Source organism: Tiliqua scincoides, chromosome 3 (assembly GCF_035046505.1).
Source record: "Tiliqua scincoides isolate rTilSci1 chromosome 3, rTilSci1.hap2, whole genome shotgun sequence".
In the NCBI taxonomy this organism is placed as follows: Eukaryota; Metazoa; Chordata; class Lepidosauria; order Squamata; family Scincidae; genus Tiliqua; species Tiliqua scincoides.
Window position 1 is genome coordinate 238,415,574 of NC_089823.1, and position 25,088 is coordinate 238,440,661.

General features: G+C 48.1%; 1 protein-coding gene across 4 annotated transcripts in view; it reads left to right on the forward strand.

Moving 5' to 3' along the window:
- Positions 1–2,665: 2,665 nt before the first annotated feature.
- The window catches only part of RUBCN (rubicon autophagy regulator), a 56,134-nt gene continuing 33,711 nt past the window's right edge, over positions 2,666–25,088 (forward strand). For all 4 annotated transcript variants that reach the window (XM_066621682.1, XM_066621683.1, XM_066621684.1 and 1 more), the window contains exons 1-4: positions 2,666–2,785; positions 12,191–12,344; positions 16,648–16,731; positions 19,387–19,546. In XM_066621682.1, coding sequence (XP_066477779.1) covers positions 2,757–2,785; positions 12,191–12,344; positions 16,648–16,731; positions 19,387–19,546 — 427 coding nt within the window. In that variant the 5' untranslated portion in view covers positions 2,666–2,756. The remainder of the gene's footprint in view (positions 2,786–12,190; positions 12,345–16,647; positions 16,732–19,386; positions 19,547–25,088) is intronic.

Here is a 25,088-nt window from a genome sequence, read left to right on the forward strand (position 1 = left end):
GGAGTCCAGGGCCACGTGAAGTTCTTCTAGGGTTGGTTCACTGTCAAGCTCTTCCAGCACAGGCAGGCACTCAATGTTGTTCAGTGCTTCTTCGGTGACTACATTTTCTCTGGAATATAGCTCAGAGTAGTGCTGCACCCAGCGTTCCATCTGCTGCGCCCGATCCTGGATGACCTCGCCTGTGGCAGACTTCAGAGGGGCAATTTTCTTCTGTGTTGGACCTAGGGCCTGCTTGATACCATCATACATCCCCTTGATGTTGCCCGTGTCAGCTGCTATCTGTATCTCGGAACAGAGCTGGAGCCAGTAGTCGTTAGCACATCTCCTGGCAGTCTGTTGGACTTTGCTGCGAGCAGTTCGGAGGACCTGCAGGTTGCGCTCACTGGGACAGGCCTTGTATGCTGCTTGAGCTCTCCTCTTTTCCTCAATGACTGGTGTCAACTCCTCAGAGTGGGCTTCAAACCAGTCTGCCGCCTTGTTGGTCTTTTCCGAGCTGAGCTGAGAAAAGATCATCACTGAGAATCATCACTGAGAATCATCACTGAGCTGCATGAAATCCTCTGTCTCTGCTGGAGAGAAGGTGGAGTACCTCAAGACATGAGGGATGCAAACATCATCACGCTGTACAAGAACAAAGGTGACAGGGGTGACTGCAACAACTACCTCGGCATCTCTCTCCTTAGCGTTGTAGGAAAGCTGTTTGCCCAAGTTGTACTAAAGAGGCTCCAGGTACTTGCAGAGAGCGTCTATCCAGAATCGCAGTGTGGATTCCAAGCCAACAGGTCCACCACTGATATGGTATTCTCCCTTAGACAACTGCAGGAGAAATGCAGGGAACAACGACAGCCACTCTTTATAGCCTTCATAGATCTCACAAAGGCTTTCGACCTGGTCAGCAGAGACGGCCTCTTCAAGATTCTCCCCAAGATTGGATGTCCACCCAGGCTCCTCAGCATCATCAGATCTTTCCACAAGGACATGAAGGGCACTGTTGTCTTCGATGGCTCCACATCAGACCCTTTTGACATCCGAAGCGGAGTGAAGCAGGGCTGTGTTCTTGCACCAACCTTGTTTGGGATTTTCTTCGCTGTCCTGCTGAAGCAGGCCTTTGGAACTGCAACAGAAGGCATCTATCTCCGGACCAGATCAGACGGAAAGCTCTTCAACCTCTCCAGACTGAGAGCAAAATCCAAAGTCCAGCTGAAATGTCTGCGTGACTTCCTCTTTGCCGACGATGCAGCTGTCACTACCCACTCTGCCAAAGATCTCCAGCAGCTCATGGATCGTTTTAGCAAGGCCTGCCAAGATTTTGGACTGACAATCAGCCTGAAGAAAACACAGGTCATGGTTCAGGATGTGGACTCACCTCCCTGCATTACAATCTCTGAGCATGAACTGGAGGTTGTCCATGACTTTGTGTACCTTGGCTCAACGATCTCCGACACTCATTCTCTCGATACCGAGCTAAACAAGCGCATCGGTAAAGCAGCTACCACGTTTTCCAGACTCACAAAGAGAGTCTGGTCCAACAAGAAGCTGACGGAACATACCAAGATCCAGGTCTACAGAGCTTGCGTCCTGAGTACACTTCTGTACTGCAGCGAGTCATGGACTCTTCGCTCACAACAGGAGAGGAAACTGAGCGCTTTCCACATGCGCTGCCTCCGACGCATCCTCGGCATCACCTGGCAGGACAAAGTTCCAAACAACACAGTCCTGGAACGTGCTGGAATCCCTAGCATGTATTCACTGCTGAAACAGAGACGCCTGCGTTGGCTTGGTCATGTCGTGAGAATGGATGATGGCCGGATCCCAAAGGATCTCCTCTATGGAGAACTCGTGCAAGGAAAGCGCCCTACAGGTAGACCACAGCTGCGATACAAGGACATCTGCAAGAGGGATCTGAAGGCCTTAGGGATGGACCTCAACAAGTGGGAAACCCTGGCCTCTGAGCGGCCCGCTTGGAGGCAGGCTGTGCAGCATGGCCTTTCCCAGTTTGAAGAGACACTTTGCCAACAGTCTGAGGCTAAGAGGCAAAGAAGGAAGGCCCATAGCCAGGGAGACAGACCAGGGACAGACTGCACTTGCTCCCGGTGTGGAAGGGATTGTCACTCCCGGATTGGCCTTTTCAGCCACACTAGACGCTGTGCCAGAACCACCTTTCAGAGCGCGATACCATAGTCTTTCGAGACTGAAGGTTGCCAATACACACACAATTTTATCTCTCTATATATAATATTTGCAAAACGCTGTCATCAAAATATATTTGCAATATAAATTTGCATTCCGTGTTTGCAAAGCACTACCATCAAAAGACTGGCCCAGAAGGTGGAAACACCCCTCAAAAATCTATCTGGCAATACAGGGGTTGATTAACTCAATGCTCTTGCATGCTGGGGACTGTAGTTCCCAGAGGAGCTGAAACGAATGGGAGGAGGAAATGGTTGCCACGCCTGCCTCGCTGTGCATCTTGGGAGTCGTAGTGCCTTGGTTGCGCGAGAGGCAGAACTCGGAGAGTGTGCGGGTTTGGTGGGGTGCCTGCTGGGAGTTGTAGTTTTGGGGCGGAGGATTTCGGGAGTTGTAGTTCAAGGCGCGGAAGGAAGGAAGGGGGAGGGCGAAGTGGGCGGTAGGCGGCGCCGGTTCTGGTCACGCTTCGCTCGGGTGATGGACAGCGGAGGGGCTGCGCCGGAAGTGGGCGTCGACGGGGCGTGGATGGAGGCCGCCGCGGCCCTCTGACTGCCGCTCCCCCTCCAGGGATGGAGGTCGGGGAGCTGGAGGAGAGCAGGTCAGCGCTGGGGGGGCCCCCATGCAGGGGGGGAGGCCTTCCCCCCCCCCCATAGCCCCATAGCCACCACCGTTGAGGGCTGGGGGGTGAGGGCAGGCACACAGACCATTTCCTGACCCAGCATGTCATTAGCTTGTGTAACTCCCTGCCACTGGATGTGGGGTGGCATCTGGTCTGGCGCCTTTGAAAGACTGATAGAGGAAAAATATTTATTGTCCCAGCGTGTTGATACTCTGTGGAACTCCCTGCCACTGGATGTGGAGATGGCACCTGGCCTGGATGCCTTGAGAAAGAGATGGGACAGATTTCCGGGGGGGAAAGTCCATCACAGGTTACAAGGCGGGATGGGCCTGTGCCACCACCTGGTTTTAGATGTAGGCTGAATGCCAGGCAAGGCAGAGCACCGGGATGCAGGTGTCTTGTTGTCCAGGGATGTGTCTTGTTGTCCAGGGGAGACATGTGAGGCAGAGCCTCCCTGCTGGAGCCCTTTGAAAAGTGCGTGTGAGGTGTGCAAGCACTCACAACCCAGGCGCACAGCTTGCACACCTCACACCTGGGGGCACTTTTCAAAGGGCTCCGGCAGGGAGGCTCTGCCTCACCCACCTCCCCATCCGCCGCACATCCCTGTTGTTGTCTTGTGTGCTCCCTGAGACATCTAGCAGGACATTGTAAGATACAGGAAGCTGGACTAGATGTGCCCCCTTATCCTGCTCCAGCAGGGCTGATGTTCTTATGGGGCTGGGCAGCTGAAGGGCCTTGCTGGTGCCAGCGGGGGTTTGCCTCTCTGGATACCCAAGAGAGAGACCACCAAACAAGAACAGTGGTGGGTAGCCCCGAACTCACCACCCCTGGAGGCGAGGAGTGTCATGCTTCAAGTCACACTGGACTCTTCCTTGGGCTTGGTACTGGACAGAATGGTGTCCCTTTGGAAGATTCATAAGGGCTAGCTGGCTGAATTGGGAAATGGCAGGCTGCTAACTAGTTGTGTGTGGAGATGGCTGTGGTGGAAATCCATTTTTCAGGAGCATGTGAAGTCAGGCAGCATGATGTCAGTTTCTGAGGTACGCAGAACACATCATCGGACAAAACTGAATGATGGCTATAATGATCATCATTTCCTTCCCCGCAGGGATGTGTGTTTGATGTGCTTATGTGTTTCAAGTGTTACAGCTTTAGGAGTGTGAACGTACTGTGTGTTTCATATACACCCTGAAATGTGAGCACTTGTAATTCTCAGCCACAAGTGGGCAATGTTAATACATGTATATATATATTTAAAGTCTTTTTGGATAGTTTGTGTAACCCTCACACCTCTGCTGAATAGTTCTGTGTACCTCAAAATTTGCTCGCTATTATACTAGTAGATGTTACTCTAGTACACCTTACCTGGTTTGTGTGATTGATTGGGCATGGCAGGGGCATGATAGGAAAGCAGGTGGGCCTAGCTGAGATCTCCCCTCGACTTCCTTATTTTGTAAGTAGCTGTTCATAGACTTTCCAATATTTCAAACCCGCTTGATTTGCATTGCAAAGCTACTGACATTTCTAGCTGCTTTGACAGCATCAGGCACAAACCAAGCAAGTGGAAACAAAACGCTCTCCATGCCTGAGTGGTGGTGTGTTGTCTTCCACTCACTTCAGCTGCTGCCAAGGTCTGATACTCCTTGTTGCAGCCTCTGCCTAAAGCAGGGGTCTCCCAACCCCGGCCTTGGGGCCAGATGCGGCCTGCAGAGAGCCTCTGTCCGGCTGCAGCCTGCCTCTGATCCCCTGAGAGCCTCTGGCCGAGTTGACCAAACAGAACCAGAGTTGTGCTTTTGGGGGTGGGGGAATGGGGGTCCATTTAAGTGTGTGCTTTATTTCTTGGGCTGTGTTCGTGCTTGGAGAAGTTCTGGACATTTGAGCCCATTCATTTATTCATTCATCTAAGTTCCATCTCTAATGCATTTATTTAAATTTTTTATTTAATTTTTTTTCCGGCCCTCACCACTGTGCCAGGTATTTGATGCAGCCCTTTGGCTGAAAAGTTTAGAGACCCCTGGTCTAAAGGATGAACCTGGACAATTTGTTGACCAGCTTAGCACTGCTTATATACTGTACTGTATACAGGATAGCTGTTCAGAGTAGTATATTTTTAGCCTGAATCTGTTACCTGGTTGCAGCTCTCCTGAAACACTGCCTGTTTTGTCCTGGAAGTTGTTTTGCATCAGGTGACCCTGATGGCTGTGGCTTGGCTGAGTCATTTGCTGGGCCAGAAGCTAGTAGTAAATGCAAGCAATGACTCTGAAGAAGTGGCACCTTGGCAGCAGGAAAACAAATGGTGTGGGAGATCTGGGACGGTGGCATGGACACAACAGAGCACCTGGTTGATCAAAACAGAGCACGTTGCTGCCCACACCCTGAATCTGGTTAGGAGAAACCATGATGTCCTGCTGACTTTGCCCACCAGGACAAACAACCTTTGTATTGTGTTGGTGATTTTATCTTGAAACGTCGAGAGGAGAGTCAAATCCCTGATCTTGGCTAGGGATTGTGGCTTTTTTCTTAATGCACTTCAACTGCTTGAATGTGGCAAATAATGACAATAGGAAGCGCTCTTATTCAGAGTCAGGCCCTAGGTCCATCTAGCCCTGTAGTGTTTCCTCTGGCAGATCTCCTGTCAAGGCCTACTGTGATCTGACTGTGGGAAAATGGACTGGTAGTTTCAGAGCAGACAGATGGTGCCGTCTAAGGTGCTTGTGTCAGGTTCTGTTACAGGCTAATAGAGATCTAAGGGCCAGAGGCTCAAGAACAAGGTGCAGATCAGGTTCCAGAATGGTCAGTCAGAAAGCGCAAGGCAAGGCAGACTGCGTTCAGCACCTTCTCTCTTAGGCAAGAAGCCCAGATTGGGGATCTGAGCTGATCAAAGTTATTATTTAGGTCCCTGTTAGCTCCCCAGGTCACCTGATTCCTTTTGGGTTGCTGGGTATACTTTTCCTCCTGGCTGCTGTCGTGAATAATAATAACAATAATAATAATAACAATAAACTTTATTTATATCCCGCCCTTCTCCCTAAAGGGACCCAGTGCAGTGTATGGGGTGCAGTGTAGCAGCAAAGCTCTCCCTACAAGCTGTCTTGGTAGTACTAAAGAGTAGAGCGCTTGAGTACTGCTGCCGGAGTTCTTGGTTTGAGGCTCTTGGTTCTGTTCACTGTACTATTCCTCCCTATCCTAGTCCTTTAACTGGAGATGCTGGGAACTGAACTTAGGACCATTTTCTTGCATGCTGCTTTGGTCTTCCCCTCTTGTTCAAGGCTGAAGAAGGGTTGTAGTCTTAGATCAAGGACCTTGGCTTGGAATCTGCTGCTGGCAAGGTTCACGAGCAGATGCTTTGTTTCTTTAGCGCTCACAAGTTCTTCACGTACAGGGCCAAGCAATCTTGCACTGTGGCTATCTGGGCTGGTGGCAGCATCTGGTGAAGGACAGTTTTCTTCCTTAGGCTGCCTCTTCCTGTGGCTGGACCAGGTGACCCTGAGGCCTCTGAATGATGCTCTTCCTGGTAGCAGCCCTTCTTGGCTTGTCCTTCTATTTTGTGCCCCACAGCCTGCTTTTCTGGTTTCTTTCTCTGGCAATTCCTCAGCTGCGCTCCCATGTTGGCCCTGCTGACAGTGTTGCAAGTCAGTGGGCTATTAGTCTGGTACAGAGCCATGGGTTAGTGCTTGGCTTGGCTTCTGTCTAGGCCTGACCCAGTTTATTGCTGGGAACTTAATCCTGCCAAGCTCCTTAACCTGCCCAGACAGCTCCCCATTCTTTCTCCTTGAGGAAGCTGATGACATGAAACTTTCCTGGTGATTTTTTGTTTTCTTAATGAGCAGTTATATCCCAAGAAGTGAAAAGCGCCCAGTTCAAGCAGCAGGCTTTAGCACCAAAAGTTTTAAAGTCAGAGAGGAGCACATTCACACATCCCCTCCTGTTCTGTGCAGCTTCTACCTAGATTGGAACCAACCAGAAGCCAGTAGCTGGATGTTGCCTCTTTGCGCAGGCCTGAGCCTAGGCTTTGTACAGCCTGGTTTAGGGACTGGGTTCTGCCAACCAACTGCCTTCCTTCCCTGGCAACTTCTGCAGCAAAAAAGGCCTCTACCCTGATTCATGTCACTTGAGATCCTTTGCTTGGGGCTACAGTTTCAGTTTCCCAGGAGAGACAACTTTATGTCAGGAACAACAAGGCTGATGACATAAGCCAATTTGCTGTGTGTGTTCTAGGAAACAGTTCTTTGCCTTCAGAGCAGTCTACATTGAAGTCACTGTTTCCCAGAACACCTTTTCAAGTGGATAGAGAGATGCTCTTTACACTCTCACATAACACCTGAACCAGGCAACATCCACTAAAATTGAGTGTTGGGAGGGTTAGGACAGACAAAAGAAAATATTTCTTTACTCAGCCTGTGGTTGCTCTGTGGAACTCCTTGCCACAGGATGTGGTGATGGTGTCTGGCCTGGACGCCTTTAAAAGGGGATTGGACAAGTTTCTGGAGGAAAAATCCATTACAGGTTACAAGTCATGTTGTGTATGTGCAACCTCCTGATTTTAGAAATGGGTTATGTCAGAATGCCAGATGCAGGGGAGGGCACCAGGATGCAGGTCTCTTGTTATCTGGTGTGCTCCCTGAGGCATTTGGTGGGCCGTTGTGAGATACAGGAAGTTGGACTAGATGGGCCTATGGCCTGATCCAGTGGGGCTGTTCTTATGTTCTTAAGTTGGGAAGCAAGCAGAGGAAAGGGCTTTTCAGAATTCCTAGCAGGTAGCCCACAACAGTGACTGATGGATGCCTTTTCTGCTTCCATTAAATGAACCAAGGAGGACACACTTATTTTTCAGTGCAGAAAGAGCCTTTTCAGTGCTGAGAGTAGGCATTGGGATGTTCTGAATGTGAATTTGGTCTGCATGCCCAAACACGTTTCAGGTGTTGCAGGACAAGAAGCAGGAGGAACCTCTCTAGCAAGGAGGAAAACTGGATGGAATGAGTTGTTCTCCCCCCCCCCTGCCTGTTGCTGACTAGCTAGCCCTCAGTGGATAGCATAGACCCCACCAAGCTTCAACGTTTTAAGGACTCTGAGCTGGTTGCAAGGCCCATGAAAAGCACCGTCTTCCTAAAATACCTGTTTCATTCACCTGACGCAGTGGTCTTCAAATGTTCTATCTTCAGAGACCCCACCTGCATCCATTTGCTCGCTGTGGAATCCCTGCATACAGGAGAAGATTATGGCCCCTCACAAACCCATCGCTCATTACTAGGAGCCCCCCAACTGCAGAGGACTGTCCTTGGTTTGAGAGGGCATGGATTAGTCCAGGGAATGGGTCGCTTTTTAAAGGATAATTTATCACGTCCTCAGAAAGTTTCCTTTCTTGGCGCTCTCACTCTCTGTGGCAACAGCAGAATTGTCAGCCTGGGTGTGCGATGTCTCTCTCGTGTCTGTGAAGGTCTCGCCCACATACTTCTCCAGGTCAGCGACATTGTCTTCAACAGAATGAACCTGTTCCCCACACGCCAGGAACTCACTCTGCCATGGGCACGCCCATGACTTCTGCCCCAGTCTGATGGTCCTATACATGGCACTCTGTGCGGTATTGCTGGAAAAGTACCCACCCCTGCTGGTTTTTTACTTTCAGAGCCAGTTCTGCTTATTTGGGGTTTTTTCTAATGGGTTGCTTACTTGGAAAGCTGAGTCTCACTTTGTATTTTATTTTGGCACTTTAGGTTTTGAAAGAGGAATTGCTTCTCAGACAAAGTTTTGTTTCTGGTAGCAACGCATCCTGGGTGTGTTGTGAGTCACTGTGGCTAACTTAATTGTGTTTCTCCTGATGGGAGCTGGAGAATATCTGGCATGTTCCTGAAAAGAGGGTGCCTCTCAAATTGTTTTCATGCAGTGCCGTATTTATTTAACTGTGCATTTATTTAAGTGTTCATTGTGGGCGTCCCCACTTTGAATTTAAATAGGAGGAACTATTTGCACAGGAGGAATGGCATGTGCTACATGAGCCTAAGATGCTGGGCTTCATTCCTCTTGCTTCTGGTAACTGAGGCTGCGTAATCTAGCACCTGTGCCTGTGGCAGTGCAGTCATCGCAGTCAGTAGGAGGAACCAATGGGGTCGCTTATTGCTTCCACTGGCCACCTCCATTTTGGGAGCAGACTGTAGCTACATGTGCAGAAGGTTCCAGATGCATTCTCTTGACATTGGAAGGATCTTCTATTGAAAGATCTTCTGTTGAAAGAATCTTGGCTAGTATTGTTGAACAGGGCTTCTGCCTCTGGCTTTGGAAAACAATGGCAGGGGGTGGGGAATTGGGCAAAGGGTTTTGTAGGGTTTTTACCCTGCTGTCTCAGTTGCTAGGGATCCATTAATTGTCGGAGGGTTCATAACTTAGCAGTAGAGCATGTGCTTTGCGTTCACAAGCTTCCAGGTTCAGTTTTTTGTATCTCCTGTTTAAAGGCTCTTTGGTAGCAGAGTTAGGAAAGATCCTGGCCACAGAGTTGTTGGAGAAGATAAATAATGGGTTAGATGGACCAGTGAATGGCCTGACAGTATAATTAGCATCATATGTTCATATGCTGTATACAGTCACGCTCTGGCAACTCCTGTGACACCGCTGGAACCAACCATATTGGGTTCTGCCTTTCCATTGGACTATTCCAGTGACGTGGAGAGGGGGGATTTGCTGCATGGGTAACAGCCTGCCCTCCATACCTACTTTACCCAGGCTTCATGCCCTGGAGAGGACACTCCAACTTTGCCATACGGTGTGAGCACAACACGGGAAGCAGCAGTTTACCAGTTATAAGTCTTCGCTCAATTGGCGTAGAGCGTGACGTCAGGGGCTGTTTCCGACAGTGGGAGAGATCATTGCATCTCATTGGGCAGCTACTGCCCACCTTAAGCTGGGCAGTCCCCAGCCAGTAAGGTGCTGCCTTGCCACAGTCCGTTAACCTCATGGGGTGCGTGGGGTTTAGAGTGAAAACCGATAAGCTGGTCAACAACTCTGCACCATGCAACAGAAAACAAAATGGAGAACTAGTGCAGGGAAAGCGCCCTACAGGTAGATCACAGCTGCGATACAAGAATATCTGCAAGGGGGACTTGAAGGCCTTAGGGATGGACCTCAACAGTTGGGAAACCCTGGCCTCTGAGCGGCCCGCTTGGAGGCAGGCTGTGCAGCATGGCCTCTCCCAGTTTGAAGAGATATTGGCCAACAGACCGAGGCAAGGAAGGAAGGCCCATAGCCAGGGAGACTGACCAGGCACAGAAGATGAACTCACCTGTATCCAGCTCATGGCTGCCCTCATGCACATTTGTACATCATATGACATGGTGTTGTCCAGGTTTTCTGTGCTGCTCTGCTTCTTGCTGTTGGGGATAGGGATTGGGGAACTCACAAAGCCGCAATAGTGCTGCATTCATAGCAGTAAATCAGTGGGGTTGATGGCAGCTGCCTCCAGGTAAAGAATGTTATTCACAAGACATGGGATGTCATTACAAGAATCTCAAAATGTGCTGTAGATACTATTTAAAAAAGGTTTTTCCTTCAGTGTCTTTGTGAAATGTCCTTAAGAAAGAGAGAGAGAGCTTGACAGAGAGGCGAGAGGACTTTCCCTGCAGCTGGGCATTTGCTCAGACTTTGATCAGCTTCTGTGTTCTTAAAGGCAGTGAACAAAGACAGCTGCTAGATCCTCCAGTATCCTCTGGTTTTGATGGCCATGAGGGTGCAGTTCTGTCTTGATATGCAAAGCTGTTTCTCTGATGTGCACGGAAACAAGAAGAGGCTTCTAAATATAAGTCTGGGCTCGCAGCCTGCCGGCCTTTGTTTCTGTTCTCAGGCTTAAGACCTCAACAACAGGCTATACTATCCTCTGCTGCTCAAACTCTCCTGCTTTCCTAAACTTTCATCCATTCTTCTTTTCTGTCCACTATGCCTGGAAATTCCTAGAATACCACATGTGTGCCCCCTGCTCACTTCCAGTCGTTTGCCTCCTGTCAAACCTTTGCCTTAACTTCTCATGCCAATTTAAACAAAACCTTATATGCCAGCAATGGTACTTGTGAATGTTTATCAGCATGAGCCTTTCCTCCCTCTGTCTGTCTCTTCTGCTAGCAAAATGTAGACCGCAAGCGTCTTTAGGCACAGACCCGTCTTTTGCTTATTTTGTGAAGTGCCACGTAAATGAGTGGTAGTCTTGATGTAGTAATCACTTAATACACAAGCCTTTGCAGGAGCTCTCTGAATCACAACCCTTTTATTAAAAACCTTTGGAGATCATCTTTAGTCTAGGATTCTGTGAACTATTCCTCCTTTTGGCAAGTTGGACAAACTATCTTAAGGAGCAAGAAGTCTTTGACTTTTGCTGAATCAGACTTAAGTTTCATTTACTGTAGCATCCTGTTTCCAGAGTGTCCAACTGGATCCTGTAGAGAAGCCTGTAAGCAAGGCATAATGGCAGCAGCCCTTGACTGGTGACCCCCTCCAGCAGCGAGTATTCAGAGCTGCTGAACAAGGCTTGTAGTCCTTGCTTGCTTGTCCCCCCTTCCACCAATCTGGCTACTCTCCTTTTAGGTTGGTGGCAGGGAATTTCGTACATTCTGTGTTGTGTGCTTAAATTCATTCTTGTGGCTGCCCTGAATCTGCTGCCCATAAATTTAATTGATTCTTGTGTCCTGAGAGAGCCAATTTTCCTCTGTGTTTTCTTCAGACCAATTTTTATAACCCTCTTTCATTCCCTCCCGCTTAGTAATTTTTGCTTGTTGGTCTTAAATAGGAGCTTCTAATTTAAAGGCTGAATGAGTGAGGAAAATTTTTGTGGGGAAGCTTGGTAATCAAGACCACAGCATGTTAGCTGCTGTTGCTATCTAACACCTTCCATATGCATGGCAGTTTGCATATGGCGAGAAGACAAGGTCCTGAAGGGCTTGGAGTCAAAAAGAGGCAATAGAGAGACAGACAAGGGGAAAGACTGAAGCAGACGATGCAGTTGACTGTATACTTCCCTGGGTTTCTTTGCACTATAGAACAGAGCCAGGGGGTTGGGTCAAAGGGTACTTGGTTTTGAGGAGGGCTTGCACCATGGAAGGATTCTGGGAAGGGCTTCCAGGTATAAGGGATGGCAAGAATAAAGGATGGAGTGAGGGAGCAGGACATCCTTGGGCTGCTGAAGGTGGTAGAGCTGGGTGAGTGAAGATCACAGAAGGAAATGTGTGCTGAATACTGACAGTGAGGAGGTGCAGCATGGATGTGGTTTCCCTTGAAAGTGAATGAACAAGACTGCACTCTGCTTATGTTGCTCAACTGTCCAGGACAACCAGACCTTTGGTCAATGGAAGCGTCATTTGTGCTGTGTAACTAATGGCTTGCTTGGGTGCTTGTTTGCACTTTCAGGAAGGAGCACTGGAAGCTGCTGGGTAACCTGAAGACTACTGTGGAGGGTCTGGTGTCGATCAACAATCCCAATGTCTGGTCTAAGTATGGTGGCTTGGAACGAATCTCCAGGGACATGCACAGTATCCTGTACCATGGACTCATCCCTGATAAGGTAGGTTTCCCTGAGTGGCTTGCTCTGGTATTCATGCTCATGTTGCTGGTCCAGTAGGTGGCATCCTTATAACCTGGGATAATCATATAATGGCAGAACAGAAAGGAACTCCTAGATCACCTAGTCCAGCCCTTTACTGCAGTTGTACTGAGAGATGGTAGGTTACAATTTTAATCAGCAAGGTACTAGGACGAGACGCATGGAGCACCTGAGACTTGGTCCCAACTAGTTTTTAAAAATGAGAGCAGATGTAGTGTAGCGACTGAGTCTCTCTGTGCCAGTCATGATTTTAAATTTCGATGTTGAATAGCTAAAATTTCTTCTTTCCTACAACATTCAGTTTCTCTTTGCCTTTGTGGGCCACAAGAATAAATCATTAACTTGCCGTGATCATCTTGTGGCTGGAATATTGTCCTTTTGAGATAAGAGTTGATATTTATGTTGCAGGGCTTTCCTATCCTGGTTCAGATGTCAGGGGGAATCATTGGATCTCAGTTTCATACCCTGACTTGTTTGTAGCAATGGTTAAAACAAGCAGGGATTTTTCCATCTTTGCACATTTGGAGAAGTGGGAGAAGACTGAGGGTGATTTTCAGCACTGAACAGATTGGACTTGAGTATTCTTATACGTCTTTTACCTTTTCTGTAACTGGCAGGAAAATAGTAAATCATGCAAAGAACACAAATCAGTCATTTTTCGCCCTAGATTGTAGATTGACTCCACTTTTCTTGGCACAGAGTCATTGGGTGCAGCATCTGGAACTAGTATCACATTACTGGCCTGGACCATTGTCTTCTGGCAGACACACATGTGTGCACATTTGTGTATTCTGGATGCATTAAAATAAAAAGTTCAGCAGCCATTTTTGTTCTGGGAAGCTGGATTTACCTGGGCAGATGCAATCTACCAAACAGGCACAAGATACAAGATTGTGTCCTTAGTTAAATGAATGATTTAAAATTGAAAGTTTAAAATCTTGCAATCTCTGAAAAATTTTCTCCAAGCTAAAAGTGCACCCTTATATTATACTTGAATTTTTGACTTCTGAACTGCCGAAAGGATAAATTTTAAAGTATGTTTTTGAAGGACCAAAAATGCTTGTAATTAAAAGTGAGGATGCTATAACTCAGCCATTTCTCATCAAAACTTCTTGAAATTTGGTCAGATGATATCTTCACAAGGTAGGATGTCCTTGTCAAATTCCTGCAGGTAGATTAATTGTCTTAATTTTATGATAATTAGGATTTTCAGGCTGTAATGATGGGATGTAATGATGAGATGCTACAAGGGCAAATTGTTTTGACTCAGCTGAGTATGTCAGGCTCCCATATCCTGAGTGGAGCCACTCTGTGGCAGTGTTCACCCCTTGGGGCTTTTTCTCCTGAAGAGTTTTCCCCGTGGGGTGGGCTGCTTCTGCCCCATGTCTTTGTCTCCTGGGCTGGAAATCTCATCTCGGCTTGTTTGCTCCCAACAGGAGAGGTGCAAGGAGTGCCCAGTTGCCAGAGCTGCACTCCGGGCCTCCCAGCTCCACACAAGGAACTGATAAGGAAGTGCTTCTCCTCCTGTTTCTTCAGGGATCCCTTTGTTCTCCCAGTAGAGGAGCCCTGCTTTATCTGCCTTCTGTTGTCCTTGGTCAGCACTTAATCTTTTCTCTAGCCAGCCAGCTGGCCAGGCACAGTTTTGCTCCCTTTCAGTCCACTAATCAGTAACATTCTAGAGAAGAGGGAAGAGGAAGGGCAGTAAAAACGTTTTTATCTCACTAAATACAACATAATAAAAACCATAACAAAGTATCCTAAGTGGCCAAGCATTAAATAATGAACTGAAATGGAGTCTTCCTCTGTCACAGAAACACAATCACCTCAACTTAATACAGGACTTAGACACCGCACACCTGTGTGTCCTGTCAACCTTCTCAGTCTATGTAATGTAGGCTTGGCCTGTGAAAGTTTGACACGTGATAAAATGTGTAAGGGCTGCAAGGGATCTGCTACAGCCCAGCACAGCAACTCTTCTGGAGCAGACATTCTGGACCTTCTTAGGCCCCTACCAGATGTACAGTTAATCTGTGGGAAATGACATCTGTGAACATATCTATGAGTTTCAGCTCATGTGGGATTTGCAACCATGTGTTCGCCACAGTCCCAGGGGTTTTAGTTGGAGGAAGCCTTGCCAGGCCTTCCTCCAGTACCATCCGTCGTGCTTCGGTAGACGTTCTGTGTCTGCATGCTTGTATCCCATCAGCACTTGCCAACTGCGTGGGAATTCCCCCTGAGGATTTGCCCTTCTGAGGGCAGTACGTTTTCTGCTCCTGCAAGTGACTGCAGGATCCATGTGTCTCTGGTTTTCTGTGTTTGTTTCCAGTGCCAGCCTGCATGGAGGGCTGACCCACTTGTGCAGAAGCAAATCTCTGGCCACTCCTTGGGGCTTCCTTCTGAGCAAGCAGGCATAGAATCATGCCCCAAAGCTGGCACCTGGAGGCAGTCACCCAAGCAGGCATGCCACACCCCTTCACATCTACACGTAGAAAAGCAGCCAGAGGTCTCAATTCCAGAAATAACTTTTTAATGCAACAAGCCTGTAAAAAGAGATTAAATTGACTCTGCAAGGTGCTGGAGGGGCATCTCATAAGTCGTGTTCCCGGAGTTGCTTTTGGGCACAAACCCCTACAGCAACTGTTGGGGTTCTGCAAGTATTGTGATTCTGTCCAGAAGGAATCCCCAGGCAGCACCAGGTGAGCCTTTAGGTCAGTGACCAGAGAGAACAGAAGTGACTTGCTTTTGCCTATGACAGTTTAGTCTTTGGCAGCCAAGCAATTGGTGGCCTTGGGTTCAAAAATTTAACCCTACAAGTGTGAACTCATGGCTGTCCCAAAGGTGGAGCTTAGCTTCAAGTTGAAGGACTAAGAAGGGAAGTAGGCTGCGGCTGTCTTGGGAAACAAAATGTGCCTTCCTGGACAGACAGAATGCAGACTGAAGGTTGTGTGTCACTTCCTGGGGCTGAGCAGAGGGCCAAGGGGAATGCGCACTGACTGCTTCAGTCTGAGAAAAGAGTTCCAGGAGAAGGTGGGTGGGGGGTGAGTGCTGTTTCTTCAGCCCTGACAACTCCTGTCTGTGCCTGTCCAGCTTGTCTGAGAGGAAAAGACCCAAGGAAATCATCTCTTGCTTGCACTGGGGCACGGAAAGTTCTGTCCTAAACCCAGCAGAAGAGGGAGGTGGGGAGTGACCATTTCCCAGTTGATGAGTCCACGAGACAGCCCCTGCTTGATGATGCTCAGTCTCCGCTAGTGAAGCAGGATTCCTCAAACTGCCTCCCTTGTCAAGAACTACAGATGAGCCGGTTAGCTCTGTGAGGCAGTATTCTGCCTTGTAGAATGGTGGCGAGGAGTCAGGAGGGCTGGTGGCTCAGAAGTCTGCTCTTGATTCTGTCCCAGTTGCTTCCAGCAAGAGTGAGGTTGTGGGACCTCCTCCACCATGCTTGCTACTTGGGGGTGACTGAGTTTTACTGAAGCTTCAGACCCCAACCTGTTTCTTCTTTGGACAGTCCTTTTTATACGAAAGGGGTTGTTGCTGGTCTGCTTTGGGGCATCCTGCTGCAGTGCAAAATTTCTCAGCTGTTCAGTTGTTGTCCTCCTCTGGCAGCCTGCCTTGCAGGAGATGCTGCCAGCCCAAGTGCAATGGCCATGAACCCATTCTGTGTCTCTGTAGGCGTGTTAAATATGCTGTTGTTTAACCTGAATGCAAGTTGTCTGTGCAGTCTTGCCGAGAGAAATGCTGTGGTTAGAAAGAAAACAATCTGAGCATAAGGTGTTGCTTTGATTCTGTTAGACACCAGCGTAATAAGGGCTTTGGAATAGGCCTGGGGCAAACTCATGTCCAGAAGGCGATAGTATAATGGCCCCCAGTCCTCTCTTGCACTCACAGTATGTGTTGTGTTTTGGCTTGCGCATATATATAGCCCAGCAGCCAATTTCCAGGTATGTACACTTTGAACCTATCTTGGATTGGGATAACCCAGGGAACTCCTTGTTGCGTGACTATTTTTGCAGTATTTCTCCCTTGGCATTTTCTCCTTGCCTGTGCCTATGGAGTTGTATCACTTTGTCTTGAAATATAACCAGTAGAATCCATGTGCTTTTAATTGTTGTCTGTACAACACCCGTTAAGTAGTGCAAAGCTGGCTGTGAGAATGCTTTCATGAGCTGACTCCTCCCTCTGTGGGTTTGGGTGGAGCTGGGATGATTGAGCTCCCTTCAGTCTCTTCTGCTGCTAGGAGGGTTTTGATTATGTGTTTTCTGGGCAGGTTTGCTGCAGGCAGAAGGATTACTGGCAGTTTGTGAAGGACGTCCGCCGGCTGAGTCCACATGCTGCCCAGCATGTTGAGAAGGTGAGAGAAGCAAAGCTTGGATCTGGTTGGGGGTGTGAGGGAGGACGACATGAAGGAACAGTGGTGAAGCTGGGCTGCTGAAATTGGTTTGGTGAGCTGGGGCAGTTGCCTCTCTGTTTGCTTAATCTTTATGCTGGGTCTAAAAGGCAAACTGTGCAGGGATGGGAAGTTCAGAGGAAAAGGGGATGAAGGGATGCAGAGGGGAGCCGAGGAAAGCTCCCGGCTGTCTCTTGACTCCGGTGTTGCAGCCAGGAAGAGAGAGCAGCAGGCAATCTCCAGAGGAACTTGAAAGCAGACCTTATCCTGACAGCTTTGGCTGCAGCTACTCACTTACCCTCAGGGAATGAAGACCCTTGGGGATGCTGGGGAGGGGAGACAGCTGTTTTCAGTTGGGTGCTGCACCCAGCTTCTCTCAAGTGGTGATGGTGGGGGGTGGCGGTAGTTGCAGTGGCAGAAGGGAGCATGGTTTCCCTCAGCAGTCAAAATCGGTGTTGCTCAGCCCTTTGGCCTCTAAGCTTTAATAGGTGCCGCCTCTTGTTACGAACCTGTCTGGTGGGTCTTCCTGTAGTTCCCCCCCCCACCCAATGGCTTCAGCTAGAGGGTGAAACACAGACTGAGCCCCCAGCTGACACTCCTCTAGATCCCAATCCGTTCCAGATTTGTCCTTTCACGTACCATGGGGGATGATTCTGAGGAGTTTTGCCTGACAAGCATTTATTTCAAGATTTATATTCCACCTTTCCAAAAGCTCAAGGTAGCTAACAAAATTCATAATGTCAAAGAATGAAATTATCAGTACATATGAAAATGTATTACAATAAAAGTCACATAATCGCTAACATTCACAAACCACCAATGCACAGAACCTAACCTGAGCCCCACTCACCCCTTAGCAGCATAGACCAATTATAATTAAAACAGCAATGTAACTACTAAGTCAGAACCCACATAAATCAATTAACCTTGCAACTTGGACAGGGTACCTGGCAAGGGGGCTGTTCTTCTGATAGACGGACGGTTGCAGTTCTGCCTCCCTGCTCCTGTAACCATGACTGCTGCTGGCCACAGAGATCTGGTGGGACATGGTTGGGGAGTGGCCAACTCCTCTCTCCTACTCCAGCCAGGATTCTGTGATACGTGCCAGGTCAGTGCCCGCCTCTTGGATTAAATCCTGAATCAAGGTGATCTTATCATTAACTTACCTGGCATTTCACAGCAGTATTTTCAAGCTGGAGCAGTCACAGCTAGAGCTACTAGTGGCCCTAGGGTTGAAAGAAGGGCTAGTCTGTCTATGACTAGCCCTTCTTTGCCTGTAACAGCCAGTCCAATCTTCATATGGTTCTTGGCCCATCACCCTCTTGATGGCTTTCTCCTCCCCACCCCATCACCAGCAGGGACCTATTCCACAAATATTTTGAGCCACCCACTCACTCACTACTGTCACATTCAAGCCCCACCTGCCTTCCTAGCCCCCTTCTACTCTCCCACTCTGCCTTTACCCACTATTTTGCCAAAAATAGCAAGGGAAAGAAAATAGCCAAAGAAAATTCTAACTTTCAGGTGGAGTGGCTCTCACCTAGGCCACCATCCACCAATGAACTTCCACCCAAAAGGCACCCCTCCCAAAGCAGGTCACTGCCCAGCTCTCAGCAAGGGTAACCAATAAGGGGAAAAAATGGTTCTCTCCTTCATTCGCCACCAAAGTCCACCTCTTTGGTGTTGTCCCCCTTGGTGATGACCCACCCCTGCAGGCACCCACGACCTCAGAAACACTCCTGGAAGGGGTAAGGTTCCCTTGCCAGTGACTGAGCTCTCCTCCTGTGCTGCTGGCAACAATGTGCCTACTGCTGCTGTGTTATTGCCCAAACTGCTAGTGCCTCTGCCCCATTTTAGATGGTTACTGGTTGGGGGTATCTGGTGCTGTACTCCAAGACCTCTGGCCCTCCCCCTCCCCCTTAAATAGAGATGGGTGGCCTGACAAGTAGCCCAACAAGTGGAAACAATAGTGAAAAAAAAAACAGCACAGCAGCTGGCTATTGAGGAATGGGCAAATTGATGGGTGCCCTCCAAGTTCACTCCCTAAGGTGCTCCTCCTTCTGGCCAGCGGCTGCTGCTGGTATATGACACAGGCAGCTCCAACGTGAGCTTCAGCAGAAGCCTGGCCCTTCGGGTGCCTGTGACCACTTTGGAGGTGGCCAGACCTTTCTGGGCTGCCTGCAAACTGGAGCAGCAGTGTGTTGTCAGTGCGCTCCATTTCTCTGGCACAGCTCTGCTTCTGTGGAACATAGGCTCAGCTTAGACCGAGTACTAGCCTTCCCAAGCAGCATGCTGGAGAGTTGCTTGGACCTGGCCAAAGACAAAGGAGGCCGTGTCTTCCAAAGTCAGACCATCCCTGTGAGATGAGATCATCATTTCCCCTCCATTTGACAGATGGGGAACTAAAACTGAAAGATGGTGGCTTCCGGCAGCTTAGACCACCCTGCCTCTGGTTTGTCAGACGTCGCCTGAAGCAGCATGTTCAGGCGATGTTTTCTGCTAATCCTTTCTGAGAGCCTGTGAGAGGCTACTAGGTGAGGGGCGTTTATCAACCATGTTCTGTGTACACTGCTGCCTGTTGCTGCCTGTTTTGTCACAGAAGTGCCGTCTGTCTTCCAGTTTATCAGCCTGCATGAGAATGGACAGTGTGGCACCGATGGCATCAACAATCGAGCCGTTGCAGAGCTGTGGCTCCAGCACAGCCTGCAGTTCCACTGCCTATCTGCTCAACTGAAGCCGCTGCTGGGGAACAAGCAGCACATCCGGAAATTCTATGCAGGTGAGAAAGAAGCGGCACTCGGCTGTTCTTCCCCTCTACCATCCGTATGATTTGGGCACTCTTCTCTCCTGTTAGGAAATCTGCTTTGAGATGTTGTATACGCTCAGTAAGCAACTGGCCACTTGCTGGCAAATATGGTTTGCAGGCAACCGCAGCTTGCGTCTCTCCCCTCCCCTCCCCCCACATGCTCTGTGGGCCTGTTTCTGGCCAGCCGAGGCTAAAAGCCCCAGACTGATCATGTATCAAAACACAGCCGTTAGGCTATTAACTGAAATGTATCTGACCTGTGCTCAGGCAGCTTCACGGACCACCCATCCATTTCTGAGCACAATTCACAGCACTGGTACTTTTTGAAAGCCTAAATGGCTTGCGCTGGGCTGTGGGGTGGGGCACCTATTCCTTGCCAAGCTGGTCATGTGCAGAGATACTCTCTGGAGGCCCTTCTGTGGGTGCCCCACTGCCTGATGTGAGACAGGTGGTGAACAGGGAGAGGGTCTCCTTGTTTGTTAATGACTGTGTGGTGTGTTTCCAGCTGCCCTAGAAGCATTTCTATTGAAGGGCAGTGTATGAATCCTTAGAGAAATATTTTTGAAGGTGCCTGTTCTCTGTGGTTGCAGTGGGGCAGCGGTGTTGGATGGTGCCAGCCAGGTGTCTCCCTGCAATCTCTTTTCTTTTGTCCTCCCTATCCTGCTGCACAAACTAAGCAGCAGGTTGATCTGGTACTTCATGCCTCAACTGGCTTAGACTGGAATGGTTAGCAAGATACTAAGTGCAGGGGCTCTTTTCTGAAATAGGGGGCTGGAGTCCTTGTCCCCCTGGCCACTCATTGTTGCCAGCTACTGCTTTGGCCTTGGCAGGCTTTAGGAATGTAGGACACAGAGAACTGCACAGAATGCGTGTGTGTTAAGTCAGTCCAATAGGCCTCGCTGTTTTCTGATTCACAGGCCGATCCTGGGTTCCCCTGTTGTTTAGCTTTGACTGTTGTGGCACAATTGTAGTCAAACGCCTTGATGGTTTCATGCTTAGGAGTACAATTTGTTTATAAACTCAAACATCTGTCTTTCCGGACAATACAAATATTCAAAAACAGTTTTAAGGATAAAAGAAATAAATGATTATAAAACGCCAAGCAACTGTCTTCAGTGATGACAATGAAAGTGCAGAAGAGCTTCAACAGTAAAAGGTCTGGACAGTTGCTTGAAACAAAAGGATGATGTAGGGAAGCATCTTTTGGGAAGCTTGACATCACCAGGGAGAAAGCCACCAGGGGAGTGCTCATGCTGCTCTCTAAGTTTTGAATGTCAAGTTGAAATTGGCAGTGTGAAGCATCCTGTAGTAACCTCTCTGATGAATGGCAGCCGAGCTGCCCTTTCTAGTGGCTTGGTTTGGCGGACACTGGAGCCTGTAGGGAGACTGACTGTCTGGCACGCTGAGTTCCCTGGGGCAAGAAGGAAGGGAAGCTCCTTCTCTATTTCCCTGTGCAGTCACCTGAGCCATGCGGGGTTATGTAACATAACAGACTTCAGCCATTGGCCATGTCAAAATGCAATGTATCTTTTACAACAAAGAACCACTGTACAGAGCACATTATCCAGGTAACACTGGGGAAAAAACCATGTAATTTTTATATGCATGTACACAGTGAATCCTCAGATGGGTGGAAGGGCTGTCCATTAATGCCAAGAGCACGTTAAATCTGAATGCATTCAAGTCAATGCAGGTAGGTGTGCATGCTCAAAACGTATATGACTGGTTTTTAATGGAGTAGAAAACACTGGTTGTTTCTGAAGTCTGTTAAATTGAGGGTTCAGTGGGCGTGTATGTGAATGCTCACTCACTCCCCATGAGGTGCAAAGCTACAGTTAAAAACATTTACTTAATATGCGTTTCTTAGATATAGCCATATCTCAGGCAAGAAAGGATGTGTCTTCCCTGTTGAACTTCTCATAGGGACTTGAGCCTAATCCCTGAGGCTGCGGTAGGTGGGGCTTGTGTGATGGGCATATGCCGCCATTAAAACACCTACTGCTTTTGCATGGAAAACTAGCATGTTGGTGAGAAGGACTGTTATCCCACCTTCTCCTAGACATGCTTGTTTTCTACATGGAGGGTGTTAGTTTATTTATAAGACTGAAATCGGAGAGCTCTTTGTTATCATAAGACAGCTGCAGAATTTATTTTGCAATTTATTCTGTTGAGATGGGGCATATGTGAAACTTCATGTGAAACTGTCTGTCCCAAAATTGACCAAGTGACCTTGGTGGGCCACTGTGAGACACAGGAAGATAGACTAGATGGGCCTTTGGCCTGATCCAGCAGGGCTCTTATGTTCTTATGATCTGGCATCTTGTGTGTCCCTCCACTGATGGAAATACTACTGGTCTAGTGGTGGTGCATGAAAGGACTGTTGCCCCCAGACTATGGAATTCCCTCCCCCAGGAGGTGAGGTCAGCCCGTCACTGTTGCCGTTCAGGCGTTGGCTGGAAATCTTTTTATTTCCATTAGCCCCCTCCATGATTTCTGGCGCTGTTGGGTGTTTCTGTTTTGTCGCTGCAGTTTTTGCTTGCTTTTAGACACCATTTTTCTGCTTTATCTCTGTGTTTTAATCTTTGTACTTTATTGTTAGTATTTGTTTTAGCTGCTTTGTACTGCCTCCCTAATAGGAGGGGGAGCAGGAGAAAGAATTTTTAAAAATAAATAATGGAGGAGCTTTCAGTCATGAACCTCCACTTGTAGTCCAACATGGTATAGTCCAGGCAAAGTTTGCTGCCTTAGTGAGAACCAGTTCTGTAGTATCCTGCCTTTATGGCAAGGAGTACAATAAGTGTCCTTTTGGTGTTTATTACTTGACTCTTGCAGATTAAAAAACTTCTTTGTTCTTGTATTCTAATGATCACAGGCTGTTGATTCTTGGAGTATAAAGCCTCCAGTGTCTGGAGCTGGTACCATAATTGGCTAGGGTTCCCTGCCCAACCGGCACGCCCTGAAGGGTCATGTCTGAGAGCCCCTTTGTTGTCAGAAGACAGCTGTGGAGTCTGTTTTGCTACTACTCTGTTGAGATGGGATGTGTGTGTTGTCCCTATTCATAGAACGTACTAGAGACATGTTCCTTCAAAAGTAAATGAGACTGTCTCATTGCGTTTTCCAGGGAAATGCTTATGCGTCTGTGGGTACGTATTTTTCAGTGTGTAACTTGCCTTTTGCCCCATGGTGTCTCACGCAAAAACTGTGAAATTGCGATTGAAAAATCCAAAACACACAATGAATGTAATCGATATGGCGCAAGTGACTTGGACAAGGGCAAGTCCCCACAATAATGTAAACTGCTATGCAAAACTGAGTGGGGGCGGGCAGGCAAGCAGTGGAGGAGGAGCAGCCTGTACTGGTGCTTGGCCTAGAGCAGAGCAGGACACTGGTCCAGAGGCCAGAGTGTGCCTCTGTTATGTGAAAATGCCCCCTTTGTCTCTTAGCTTTGATTCTCTTTTTCTATACCTGATTATGCTCTATTATGGACTATAATTTCGTGCAAGCTAAACTGTTCTTCCAGCATACAGGCCACATTTCCAGGACTTTGGACAAGCCACAAGCTCATTGTTAGTTTACACAACCTCCATAGTCACACCTTATGGGAGGAATTCTTGTGTTAATCCAATCACTGTTTAAGCATCTCCTACATTACTGTATGCAAACTTGAACTGCCTTCCATGATTTTAGTGTTGAAATTCTCTTTCTGATTCATCGTATTGTACCTACATATTAACATGTTTGTTAATGTTTTTACCTAGTTTTAAATTCTGTTTTTAATGTGTGTTTTAAATTATTGTTGTAAGCCGCCTTGGGTCCCTTTGAGGAGAAAGGCGGGATATAAATAAAGTTAATAATAATAATAATATAATATAATTAATAACGCATCCTGTATTTTTTCCACACAGTCTTTGTTAAGTTCCCATTTCTAGGAAGCCAGTCATCAACCGCCTGATTGATTTTTGCTGATAACTGATACCTGATCCCCATTCAAACTTCAGGATGCTTGTACATATGAAAGCAGTACTCCAAGCACCCAGCATTGTGTTAAGCAACCAGCAATAAAGCTACCTTCCAGCTCAGCACATAGGCACTTATCTCCCAAGCCCTTATAAGAGAGGTCTTCCTCTCTCCCTCTCTCTCCAAGGCCCATCTACTGCAGGCACCCGCCTATAAGTCGATCTCACAGATAACTCCAGGGCAGGTTTTGAGGCAAGAATCATAGAATTTTCTATGACCCTCGGATAAGTCGGGGTCATTAACTTGGGGTGTGTGTGTCTGATTATAGTTTTGTCTGATTTTACCCTAGGCCAGATCCTGAAAAATAACCTCCCAGTAATTGTTACCTAAGAACTGACAGTCTCTAATTTATTAAAAATATAGTAACAGATCATAAGATTCATTTTTATTCATGAACTTTTAAATTCTGGTCTTCACCATCTTTTTGTAAACACTATCAAAGAGTAACTGCACTGTAAACAACATACTAATAGAACAGTGGTTCCCAACCTGGCGTTCATGTACCCCCAGGGGCACTCAACAGGACCTTTAGGGGTACTTGAAAGAGGATGGAATAATGGCAGTGCTCCAAAATGCCTTGCAGGGCCAGCAAGGCAGGAAGGGAGGCAGCTAGTTGACTGTGAAAGCCCCACCAATAGCTAATTTTTGGTGATCAATTCATGTTTGAACCAGTGATTGAAGACCAGCACAGGAAAAAAACTAAAACATAAAAAAGTGAGCTATCACTCGAATTTCTCAGGACACTTCTGATGCAAAACAATGCAGAGTGTTCTGCTCTTAAGCCAGAAGCTCTACATATAACATACAACTCAGAACACAACTGGGAGTGTGCAATTCAATTCACAGCAGAGACAAGCAACAGCAAATGGCTGTGACCAAGTGCAGCTGCACACAGCTGAAACCCTATTTACTCAGAAGCAGACCCATTGCTTTCCTGGGTGTTATTCCTAAGTAATGGTGCTCTGAATTGTAGTTTGTGAGACATCTGATGGGAGTGTTCCCACTTTCAGGGAAGGTGCATCCTGAAGCTGCAACAAGCCCACCCTCACCTGGTCTGAGGGCTGTTTCCTCCTCTTGATTTACAGCAGGATCAAGGCTGTCAGGGGGTTTCCTGGTCAGTTTCCCTGATTGCATGGCTTGTAAATAGGGGGCAGAGATAGTGGGGAAGGGAGAAGAGAAGGGGGAGAAAACAGTACAACAGAGTGAAGGCTGATGGAGGGAAGAGAGGGGCTGGGGCTGAAGGGCAGAGAGAAGCAGGCAGTGCTGGAGTGGGGGTGGGCGGGCGGGAGGCTGGCTGGCTATGTGGGGGGCTCCCCTCCTCCCTTTTGCTTGGAAGAAGCAGATGCAGAGCTGTAGACTCTGCAGGAAGAAGCAGCCCTCCCATTTCTCTCCCCATCTTCAAGCTACAATCTTTTCCTGGGAGTAAGCTCCATTGACAATAATGGAACTTACTTCTGAGTAGGCATGCACTGGCTTGGGCTCAAAGGCTGCCATCCTA